This window comes from Convolutriloba macropyga, chromosome 12, assembly GCF_964194025.1.
Source record: "Convolutriloba macropyga chromosome 12, txConMacr16.3, whole genome shotgun sequence".
Taxonomy (NCBI): Eukaryota; Metazoa; Xenacoelomorpha; order Acoela; family Convolutidae; genus Convolutriloba; species Convolutriloba macropyga.
Window position 1 is genome coordinate 26,310,427 of NC_134479.1, and position 12,613 is coordinate 26,323,039.

Sequence of the window (12,613 nt, forward strand, 5' to 3'; positions counted from 1 at the left end):
GGGAACGTGAAATATGAGCAATTTATTTGAAGTAAATTGCCGAAAGGAGGGAAAAGTGGGGGAGGAGCAATGAAATAGAGAAAAAATAAAACGATGTCTGGATAATAACATGGGCTTCAAGTTGATTTCAAGTAGTCTACTTAATAAATTTGACTGCAGATAGAAGCAAGCACCTGAAATTACTGAGTTCAAAAGAAAGTTGCGGCTTGTCAAAATTAGAAAGTGATCTATCAACCAATTTTTGCTTATTTCCGCTCATTTTTGTAAATAAAGAAACCGGAAAACTATTTTTTTTGTTCAAGTCGAAGTTGTCGAAAAAAGAAAAATAAATTACTCTCTCAGCTATGAGGTTCATTTGTGTTAATTTATCCAATTTATTCTGAATAATTCTTTTCAAAGAATTATTTGCGTTAAAACTGTTAATCTGTTACCAGGACCCAAATTTGTTGTTACGCTAGTTTATTTTAATGTTCTTTTTACTAACTTTGAAACCCTCTAATGTCAACAAAACAAATCTTCCATTAATAAACTTCGAATGATCTTCCCATTTTTCTGTGGATTTATTGTTCGTTCGTACATTAGTTTTCTTATTTTCTTTCAAAACAAAATCTAATAAACATTTATAACGTGATTTCACTGAGCTGAGACAAGTAATAACGATTTGGCGTGCGTTAATTTATTAACTTTATTAACTTTATTCCCCTGGGTCTGGAAAAAAAGATGCAGATATAATACTGGAATAATATTTGCATTTCTTCACTTTTCAAAGCAGTGCCCCAGAAAATCTTTATTCTTGGGCGGCTAATGATTTCAACCTTGCACATTACTTTGCGAAGGGTACTTTTGATCAAGTTATTCATCGGGAAAACGACCTTTAATCAAAACCAGGTAAGTTTGCGTTACTTTGTTCACGTTTTTTTTCATATTATTGCAGCAATATCGGTGAGTTTTATATGCAGTATTAAATAAATATTAAATATTAAATGATCGAGCGGACCAAAAACAAGCATTATGTTGAGTCAAAAAATTTTGGAATTTTTTTTTCAAAGTTTTTACTGAAGATTTACATCTATTACACCTATTAATACAGCTCAGTAGTGCGGTTATAACAATCATTTCCTTTTTAAAAACGGAAACAGAAAATCCACATCAATTCTAAACCAGAGCTGGAATCATTCTAACCAAACGCTGATCCAAAGAAACTTCCGAGCAGTTCTATCTCATCATTTGCAGTTTGCAATTGACAAGAAAGCACTATTACAGTTTACACTACATTATGTCAGAGACCGAAACTGCTTATTCATAATAAAAGCAGAAAAATGTAAGGATAATACTCTGATCATGTCAGATGCAATAAAAATATCAAAAGTTTCAATCTCTGAATTTGTAGTTGATAGCGAAAAAACTGAAAAGACCGGCATTTGGGTCCATCTGTGCGAGCAGATGCAAAACCTGGATAGTTTTGTCAAAAAATTTTCAAAAATTTCAATTTTGGCAGATAAGATCTTTGACTGGAGTTTTTCTCTGGACTAAAAAAGCTAGAGTTTATTAAAAACATGATTATTTCTATACGTTCATGAGTGCTGTATTAGTTGTTCTGGGTAGAAAAATTTCAAATAAAAACGGTAAATCAATCCGTGCCGAACTCCGAGTCTATTTCATTACTTACCAAGTGTCAACTCAAATCCTTATCATTAAAGAGTCATAGATTGACTCAATTCACTTTTTTAGCTTTTCAGATTTGGGGCAATTACAATTTTATATTTGTAGGACTTTGGTCAATTCTGAATTTTCTGCCTTCCAGACTTAGTCGCATCGTCCAGGAAGCAGTCAGAACAACGCCAGGAGAACATCGGAAAAAAGCAAAAAAGAGGCATTTGGAAAAGCGCCAATTTAGACAGGAAACCGCCTAAAAAAAACATCGGAGAGCGTCATAAATGGTCGGAAAGTCATCAAAATACCCGGAAAATTGTCAGAAATTGTCGGAAAATCCTCAAAAAATCCCGAATTACAAAATTTAGCCGGTTTAAAAAATTTTTAAGCTTAAATTCCTTTCCATTCTTTGTTTAGAAGTAATGCCCCAGCTATTTGATCTCTGTTCGTCAATTCTTGTTATATGAGCCACTAGTTTATACTAATCGACCAGACTAAAAGTGAATAATGGTTTGTCTGAATGTGACAAAATTTTATGGGATTTGATTAATGTTTTTTGAATTTTATATATTCCATTATTAATCCGCACATCCAGAAGTAGGGGTTGGGGACGTCGTTATTCTTTAATTATTAAGGGCATCAAGAAGTAGTAATGATCACTTGACGGACAAGCTAATAGACAATCCTACAAAGTTTATCAATAATGCATTTGCTGTGAAAGATGTCACTTTGATGTCACTAAAACAAGTAACAAAAATCTCTCAATTGACGATCGCATGAGAGATTGTGATTTAAGAAAGCTTCTTTTGGGTTTGTTCAAGCAGCGAAAAAGATTAGAGCTGATCAACATCATTTTCTTTGATTGAGCCATAGACTCAGGAAACGAAACAAAATGATGCCACTAAAACGAGTTTTTACAACTCAAGAATGTCTATACCAAACCATAGGAAGGATAGTTTTTCTATCATTTTTAATGTATTGGTCTCCCATTGGTTCCTATCGTAATCATCAGAATAAATGACTGCGCTAAAGTCAACAATAGTTTGCCCAAGCAATTTAGGGGCAAAAAAGTAGAAATATATAAATTAATTGGCCTTTTTTCCATTTTTTTTTAATTTAAAGAACAATGTTCTCTTAATGAAAATATTCAGTTCTTCCTTTGCAGTTATTCGAAAAAAATATCTGATGTGATTGCGATTCAAATATTCATAGTATTTTGAATAAAACTATGGCCGGAATTTTGCTAAAATTCTAAGAATGTCTCCTGTATTTTCCTCGATCATAGTTATTTTATATTATCCTGTCGAGCTAAATGCGGATATATTTGAGCTTATTGTACAGCCATTGTTGATCAGTTCACCCCATGGAAAAGCGAAAGAAACCATTTAAGAAACTTTTGATGAAACGCAGCGATAAAAATTTATCCGTTCCCTCTAGTGAGCACAAGGGATGTGCTGTTTAGCAGTTGAAAAAAAAAACAAATTTTCTAATGCACTTTCAGGCTAATATGCCTCAAATTAAAATAGTTGTGACTTCGGATAAACACTTCAGGGGCCCGTTCCGGGCTCAGTCAGTTATGCTTACTGTACTTAGAAAGTAGAGCAAACAGTTTTCTTGTGTGTTTGAGTGAATCGCTGCCCAGTGAAACAAAACTTGAAAAAACTTGACAAGTCTTTGCAAGATCATATTTGTCTTTACACAACTTTTCGAATTTTTTATATTGAATATTAATCCGCACATCCAGAAGTTGGGGTTGGGAAGGTCGTTACTCTCTAATTATTCAGGGCACCTACAATGAAAGTGTTCTTGAGAAATCATGATAAGATCTTAATAAGTTCTTAGCAAGTCAGCAAGAACTTATCAAAATTATTCAAGCTTTATAGGAGTACCCGGTTCCAATGCAACACGTTTATTATAATAGATATGATTGCAATTTGAAAAGGGGGGGTTAGTGAGCATGGGGGAGGAGTCAGCGTGCTTGGGTACGGGTGGAAATGAGCGGAGGGCGTGGAAATGGGGGGCTGAAGTGGGGAGTGGGGTTAGGTGGGATGGTCATACTCTACAAACCACCCTTGACAATATGAATTTATGTCTCTTAAACAGTTTCTGTTAATCGCATACGTAAATCGCTTGTTGTACTGGTGCTCCTTTGCGTTTATTCAAATTTTGCAAAAAAAAAATCAATACTTTATAGATACTTCGCTCATGGATATAGAGTCCCGTACATAAATGGACTACCCAACAACTAAGGTTGCACTACAACTAAAATGATCAGAGAGGCTTGAAAAAACTATTATAGCTAGTTGAACTCTACCGAGTGTTGAGTACAAATCTCAAAAGTTAGCTGGTACTATCACGTTTGAAAGAAAATTTTTAGCATTCGAGGGTAGTTCTTTCACCTTTTTTAAAAACATCTTGAAAGAGTTTTCTAAATGTTGAGGGTTTTCAGGGATTTTTAAGTGGACGACAATCCCACATGGAGCAACCGATTGCACTACAACCTGCTCAACAATGTGTGTTCTTCTTCGCCCCTTCAAAGGACAACTGTTGCGCGGAAAGAACAGGAGGTAATTGTTCAACCTCCAACAGAACCATATTGATTAAACATTGTAAAAAACTTTTTTTCATTATGCTTTTTTGAAATTTATTTTACCAAATTAAACAAAGTTAAAAAGTTTCAACAAACATTTTTAAAATAGTGAATATCGGCTAATATATTCACTGAAACTTTAAAACGCGATAATTATCGTGTTTTAAAGTTTCTGAATTTTAGCTAATATTTGTTCCGACCCACTTTAGTGGGGGATGAGCTATATACTCAAATGGGGTTTTTTTGTTCAGACAATTTTGGCCGATCGATATAATCATCGTAAAGAGTTGTGAGTGGTATCATTAAAAAGCCCGTCCAACGTAGAATATGGAATTAAAAAGATTTTTTTTCAAATTTCGCTCCAATTTTCAGTTATGGAGGTTTAAAGCTTCGTGAAAATTAGACGTAGTTCAGCGGTTTTTATTCACATTTTCAATATTTTTGACCTAATTTTCGTCGATTTTGCTAAAAATTGTTCAAATTGTTAACTGTAGTGTTATTGATTTTATCTCTAAAGATGGAGGAGGGTTGCCGAATTGCTCGATCCCAGTTTTTTTACTACAACTATGTTAAATTTTTCAAAAATTCGACTTCTTTCGGGATCAAATTTGGAACTAAAATTGCTTTTTTTTCCACTTGCTTGAAAAGAAAATTTTTTAGATTTTAATGGGGCGCAAATTTTTAAAATTTTTCCGCTATGTAAATGTTTTCTTATGTATTTTCTTATTTACAAGAAATTCAAATCAGGGCTCAACTATTGACAGATACTATTTACATTAAACGTGGCGCAACGAGATTATATTGTGGTTTCAGAGTTAAGCTCTTGTTTTTTATGGCTCTGAATAATTGTTTTCGTAAAAAACTTTTTTATGTACTTTGCTTTTATTTGTTATCTTTTCTGTAGCCCATTGACTTATTGTCCCCGGTCAAAGCTCCACTTAGTTTTCAGGAGTCTAAATCAACCTAGACTATTCTTTCAGTTGTCATCTAATGTATGATATGACTTTGAATAAATTTGTTTTAAGAAAGTATCGGTTAATTTTTGAACTTTGCCACTACTTTATCTGATTTCTCTCAACTTCGGGCGCAGTCTCAGTAAAAACAGGCCAAAACCTATTTCTTTGGGGTTATAGATTAATGTCCGTAACGGTTTTATGTTTAACTAATGGTCTCTTTGTTTTGATACTACGCGTTTTCTTTTTTTTATAGCATAATTGCATATTTTATGAGTTCTTTTTGTTTCCTTGTCTAATTCTGCCATTATAACAAATCCTATTGAAGGAAAACATAGCAGGGAAGACGCACAGCGGTGGAAAGAGAAGTATCTGGATATGTTTTTGTTATATATTTTAAGCTCTTTGTGCTGAGACTCAGACATCGGCCCTTTTTTGTTTTGCCCATGTTTCTCTTTCTTTTTGTTGTCGTACGTCATACATTCACCTGATAAGGATAAGTCTCAATTACTTCCCCGGGTTGTATAATATAACCTAGTTAAATACTTCAGTTTATAGCTGTTTGTTTCAATGAATTAAAAACTGAAATTAAAAAATTTTTATTCTTTTGTATTCTTTTTTGCTTTCATTTTTGTAACCATGTAAGTCAATCCCACTAATTAGAATTCTCAGTCAGTTTTGATGATTCAAACATTTGTTTTCCGCTAGTTTATACGTTGTGACCGATTGCTTCGGCCATTAATTTCATAAAAACGTTTTCAAGATTTCTATACTGCTCAATTTTTGTTTTTTTTTGTTGTCGTGTCTACGTAGTCCTTTCATAATGAGGACTCTATTATGTTAAGATGAGGAAAAAGTGACAGTAAACAGTTCTTGCAGGTAACATCTTATAATTATACTGCCTTTTGATCTTGTTTGAAAATTTGGCTTTTTAAAAATTTGAAGATATTTTGTGTGGTCGTGTCTCAGTCTCATTATTAACAGGCGCAATTGGCTTCCTGGCGTATTGCAATTCAATCCATCGCTGTTTGTTGAATTGTTAATTGTGTTATGACTATTGAAAATATTGGATTTCAAAAACATATTTGGGTTTTTGATCTTCGTCACTTTTTTAAATAGTTTTTCGCTCAATTTGTAGCTCATTCTCTGTAAGCACAGGTCACAACCTGTTTCCAGTGAAATAAAAATTAATCTCTATAACAGTTTTAGCTTCAAACACTTGCTTCTCGGCTTTGCTACATCTGTTTATACGAGATTTCAAAAAATATTTGAGATTTTTTTTATATTTGTACATTTTATAGGATTTTTGTTTTCTTTTTAATTTATAACCATAAACGTTGGTCTCATTGGCTCTGAAATTTTTCGCAATTGTACATTGGATAATTACTTGTCTCAATTGCTACATATGGAGATATAAACGAACATGATAGGGATTTCATTTGATATCTAACGACATTAATAACGGTGAAATTAATTGTTTTCAAAAAAAGAGACGTATTTTTGAGCTTTGCACGTCTTTGCTCTCTTTTGCCGACTTGAGAACAGTCTAATCATTTGCATTGAGAATAGGTCCCATATCTTTTCTAATGAAGTATAGGTTAAATTGTTTCGTTCAGGTTTTATCTGATTCGTGTTTGATTTTGTAATAATTTTATTTATTATAGATATCAAGTTTTGGTCGTAAATATTGTTAGTTGTTTGATATTTGGTTGGGGCCTTTCTAGTAGTCATATTTTCATCAACAATCATCGGCCCTCTAGGGTGGCGTTAGTGTAATCCATTGGTTGTTTATGGAACAATATGTATGTTTTTGAAAGTTTTCTATCTCTTCACCATTTTGTAGCCAATTAAATCAAGAATTTGGATGAGCGGGTCGCAACCTTATGTGCGTACGAACAATACCGCGCCTCCTTGTCACTATTTAAAACTTTTTGCTCAAAGTTCGTAACTTTGTTTATATTGCTAAAATAAATTTGAAAAAAAAGCATAGCGAAAAAAAAATTACAATGCTTAAGATTTTTGCCATGTTTTGGCTGATTATTCTGATGATTAACGGTTTGCTCATAAAAACCAGCAATAAGCCATTTCTTTTGACATTTCTGTTAGCCCTAGATCCTGCACGCAATTTCATAATTTAATTTGGGGGCTAGTTGGATCTCTTCTATCTTGCAAAACCATTTAGAACAGCAGTGTTGACAGATTCTTGCTAATTTTAGTCGATTTCACGCATTTTTGTTTATTTTCGGATCCTTTTTGAACTGTTGTTTTTTTTACTTGGGAACAATTGTATCTATTTAAAAACCTCAAAACAATCACAGATTGGTACTAATGATCTTATCACAGCTGTTTACAATCCAAAAGATTAAATTATATTGGGTGCTCTCTTTCAGTTCACATAAATTTGGTTTCTTGATGTCAATGAGAGGGAAACTGAGTGAGGTTTTCAATCACACAGGAACATTACGGTAAATGGTGCAAAAAATGGTGAAATTGTTAAGCTTCAACTTCAAATTACTTTTATTGTAAAGCTAGTAATTGCTGACTAACAAATTTTCCCTTTTTACAATTTTTTTTGACACGAGGCAGTTTGACTTCCCATTTTGCTGGTTTTTTTTCTTGAGTTGGTGGCAATTTCTACTAAAGTTGATATATGTGTTCTAATGGTTCATCAATTTTACCACTGGAACCATATAATGGATTTACATTAGGTTATGTGACTTGATTATGTGTTTTCATTTGGATATACTCGCCGATTAAATGGGAGTATACAAAGAGGGTTTAGCTTTGATGTTCTAAAGATAAAAGAAATGGAATTTAAAATTTTATTATAAGAACAGTTTGGGTGGTATGATACAAATAGAGATTTAAGTAAAATTGATATCATATGTTATATTATTTAATAACCAACAACAACTGTTGGTAACTTAAACGAGAACTGTTTGACAACTGTTGAACAACTGTTTGATAACAACTATAAGACTGAACAATTGAAGAACGAATATCAGCTAACTAACTGATTGATATAAAAATGTGCTTCCTATTTATAGTCAGTAATATGGGAATTAATTTCCCATTTAAAAAGTGGGATAAAACATCCCTTTTTTATTTTGGGACAAAAGTTCCCTTTTTGTTTTTGGGAAAAAAGTTCCCATTTTCAGTACATCTCAACCGGCGACTAAGCAGGTTTTATTGTGACTGGCTGGATATACAAGGTTAGATAGAAACTTATATAAAATTTACAACAGTGTTTATAACAAACAAAATTAAGAGCAAAAGTTTTTAGTTTTGGTTTCCTTAGAGTTCATTGATCTTATTTTGTAAAAATTTGATTCGATTCAACAAATGTGCGTTTTTCTTCTTCTCTCGTAAAAAATTTTGTTCGAGTCCTAGTGTGTAAGTGTCCCTTTCATTGTTGAGATCCGCTGTTATAAACTGATATGGGACTGTTAAATTCTGTTTGTCAAGTGCTATGTTTTTTAGGCGATACGTTTTCAATTTCGAACTATAAGATTGAACATTATATATATTTCCTTCGGGTAATATTCTGTATTGTAGGCCCCAGTCGAAATTTGGGTGTCCTCGGAATTGTCTACTTCTTGTTCTTTCCTCATTGAACTTCTGCCTTTCTAGTCGTTGACTCATGGTGAGGATTCGTGGTTAGATAGGCTTACTTTTGCTGTAAGTTTTAAATGTGTAGCTGTTGGGGCAATCGTTACTTCTGTCATGTCGATTTTTTTCTCTCCTCTCCCGGTATTGAGGTTTTGCACACTTTTTCCTGGTTTGGCTTGTACTGGTTGTTGCTGTGGTTGTTCCTGTTGATGGCCCATCAGTTCTTCAAAGGTGTCTGGAAGAATGAAGTCATCTAGATCCGGCATGTTATCGTCACCTTCGTTACCTAAATTCTGAAAATAGAAACAACATAAGTGTGTTTTATGGATAAGATCTTTATTTATATACAAAAAAAAACTAATTATTTGCGTTTTTCGTATATTTTTTATAGTCATTATTGCTTTTAGACGGGACAAATTGGATTATCTCCATTTTTTCATTGTTTTCATTTCTCTCATTTCTAACTGCACTATATAATGGGAGCGGAATATGTGGATATAAATTAAATTTCGTTTCTTTCATTTCAGTTACTAAATGCTCAACTTCATCTGGCTGTTTCTCATTGGTTGACTCACTTTTAAAGATAAAAGTCATAATAGACGTGAACAGAATATTGTATGTGGCAAATAAAAAGATTTTGTCAAAATTAACAGAAGCTCCAGTTATTTTATGTATCTGTAGGGCTTTTACAATTGTTACAACAATTTGGATAATAAATTTCAAGAAAAGAAAAGCGGCAAAATAAATTGCGTATTGCTCTAATATAAATTGTGTATAACCGAACATTTCTATATAGCGGTTATCAAAGAAGTTAGGAGAAATAAAAGAGTCTAAGTAGACTGTTCTCATTGGATAGTTAAGATAAGGTCTATCCTCACTTTTAAAATTATCTTGTGAAACAACAAGTTCTTTAGAGAAAGTTTGTATAGCTTTTTTCATTTCGTTGTTAAAGTTAATTCCGCGCCAAAATTTCTTTAATTCTTGATCAGTAAATAAATATATTTCATCGCTGTCCTGGAATTTGTATTTGGTTAATCTTTGTTGAGCAATATTAGGCTCAAAAACAGATGGTCCTTTGACTCTAGTTATACTTGGTGTTAATTCAACCCAGGAGTTATCATCTTCAATATCTAGTCGAAATAAATTATCGAGTCTATCTACACACGATCGTTCTTCGGCGCTAGTATACGTCTTTCTGGTAATTGGATCAACGAAATGTATTTTATTTAGATACATTATTGGAATTCTATTATAACCTTTGTTGTCCATTATTTGTAATGGTGAAAAATATTGTGGGCAATGATTTAGCCATGCAAGATTATCGTTTGTCTCTAAGAACATTGAGCGATTATTTGTTAGTACGAATCCAGCCATACGTGGATTTTTATGTGAATAGACTAGATTTGTTCTTTTGATAGCACGCTCTAACTCACAATCAGTTTTTCTCATTTGTAAATCTAAAAGTTGTAGTCTTCTTATATTAGTATATTCGTAATAATCAAATTTCGTTCCCATATGGGCTTCATAATTTATTCCTGATTCCAAATCAACACTTCGTTCTCCATCTCTGTAGGAAGTCCGTTTTAAAAAAAATTTGCCTTTTTTGCCATTTATATAAGTATTTTTTACAACACTTGAAATTGGCTTTTTGCTTTTCCTGTACCCATATCGAATCCTCCTTCGTAATATATGTATAAAGAGCTATAAGGAGTAGGATAGACTATTTTGTTTGAGTCACAAATTGACTGTGGATTATTATAAATCTGAAAAAAGAAGGCACTTCGTGGCCCTTTAATTGGTTGCGCACGTCTAATAACAGCTTCTGTTGTTTCAGGCTCAGTTTCAAATTCTCTTACTATATAATATTTTCTATCCATTTGTATCATTTTTACTGGAAATGTGTGTAATTCTTCTATTATACAATTATCTCTATTTTCCCATGTATATGCATATGGATCAGTTGATCCACTATTACAGCCATTTTCGTTTAGGCTACAGGGCAGGGGAATATTATAGTGGTTATTTACCGTTCCATCTTCTAAATTTACTAGTAACTTGATATCTTGCATATATGTCTTGTAAGCATCGTGATAGATCCATCCTGTTTCTGTGCACTCATTACTGTATTCATCAATAATGTAGCCTTTATTTATTTCTGTTTGTTTCTATACATTTTTTGTAAACGGAACTTTGTGAATGTTAATAGTTGCAGAGCCTGTTTTCTTAGCTTCGAGACATTGCTCGGCAGTTAATATAAAATCGGAGCTAATAGTTGCTTGTGTAGCGGATAATCCACTATCGTCAAAATTATCACAATACCACTTTAGGCGTTGATTTGTAGCTTTACACATAGTGGCTTCTGATTTAGTCTTATAACTGCGCTGCATAATAGTAGCGGTTGCCTCACTTACTTTAATTTTTTCGGTCTCGATATCACACGGAGCTATTTTGTTTAATGAATACATTTTATTAGAATCCATTTTAGAGCAATCGAAGTGTCCTACTTTTACTTTCTTTAGAGTATTTTTAAATTCGGATTCTGCATTTGCTCCATTGATTGAGGTTAGTGCGGAAATTATTAGAGGTACAATTACAGGTACTCTTATATTGAAAAGATAGAAATTTGCTAACAGTGAAAGAAGAAGAATTATAAATTTACTTTCTTCAATTATTTCGTCCAACACTTCTGAATCGTGCTTGGGGAACTGAAAGCTGGTTAGCTCAACTGTTTGTTGCTCTGAATTCATCTTAATATTGAATTATTTTAGTGAAGGTATGAATGCTTGAAGGGATTTTATATTCGAAGTTGAATTTTAAGACGGCGAATAGACTTGATGTTTCTTTCTCTAGAAAAGTCTCTGTGGTTAAATCGGAAAGGAGGAAAGTAGCGTAAATAAAGCCGAAATCATTGTGTTTTTAATTCCCTATTTACACTGTGGAAAATGGGCTGTTCCATCACACTTTAGAAATATGTCTCAAAAATTCCCATTTTTATTGGCTGGGAAGATATTCCCGTTTTTCAAACCAGTTTGCGCAATTTCATTGGTTTTCCTTGTTTGGGATTATTTATCCCATTTTTTTATTCAAGTTTTCGTTTTTTAATGGTTTTCAGAATTGGAATTTTTATTCCTTTTTTTTTATAAATGCTAGATTTTGACTGGCTAATAATAAAAATTATTTTGTTCTGTAAGAATATTTTCGTGTACTAAATGTTTTATTTCTTTTTATCTTTTAAAGCGTCGCATGGAATAGGATCATTAAACAATTTTGTAGCAACCACTTGTCTGCCTGACCTTCTGGACTCAGTAGGACATAACTTTTCATTTACTGATTCCCTAGCTAAGGGGTTGTAGGTTGTGTAGTAATGACTTGTGAACTACTCTGAAAGTTAAAGGGACTTATATCATGTGCTAATGGTTGGGGGGAAAGAGGTGTTTGTGGATAACTAAGAGGTCCTCTTGGATATGGAGTAGATATATGCTGGGGCCTAAATGACTTACTAGGCGAAGTAACTTGTTGTTGTGTATTAAGTAATGTTCGGAGTCCTAATGTGTCAATGCCGGAATCAATCGCAGGGTTATTGCTACTACTAGTAGTAGTTTTAGTAGAAGCAGTAGTAGTGGGTCTATTATTTGGGGGTTGCGGCGGCGTTTCAACATTGTTGAAAACTGGCCAAGGCATATAGTGCATATTATTACTAGGTTGAGTAGTATTAAATTTGTCTATGTAATGCCTCTTATAGTTATCATAGAATTGTTCGGGTTCAGCATATACAGTAGTATAATCGGCAATAAGGGGTTGTATTGCT

At 33.1% G+C, this 12,613-nt stretch overlaps 1 protein-coding gene across 1 annotated transcript in view; it reads left to right on the forward strand.

Annotated features, from left to right (window-relative positions):
- The first annotated feature begins 355 nt into the window (after positions 1-355).
- The window catches only part of LOC142350349 (uncharacterized), a 52,700-nt gene continuing 40,442 nt past the window's right edge, over positions 356-12,613 (forward strand). The window contains exons 1-2 of the mRNA XM_075402184.1: positions 356-888; positions 4,103-4,220. Coding sequence (XP_075258299.1) covers positions 805-888; positions 4,103-4,220 — 202 coding nt within the window. The 5' untranslated portion in view covers positions 356-804. The remainder of the gene's footprint in view (positions 889-4,102; positions 4,221-12,613) is intronic.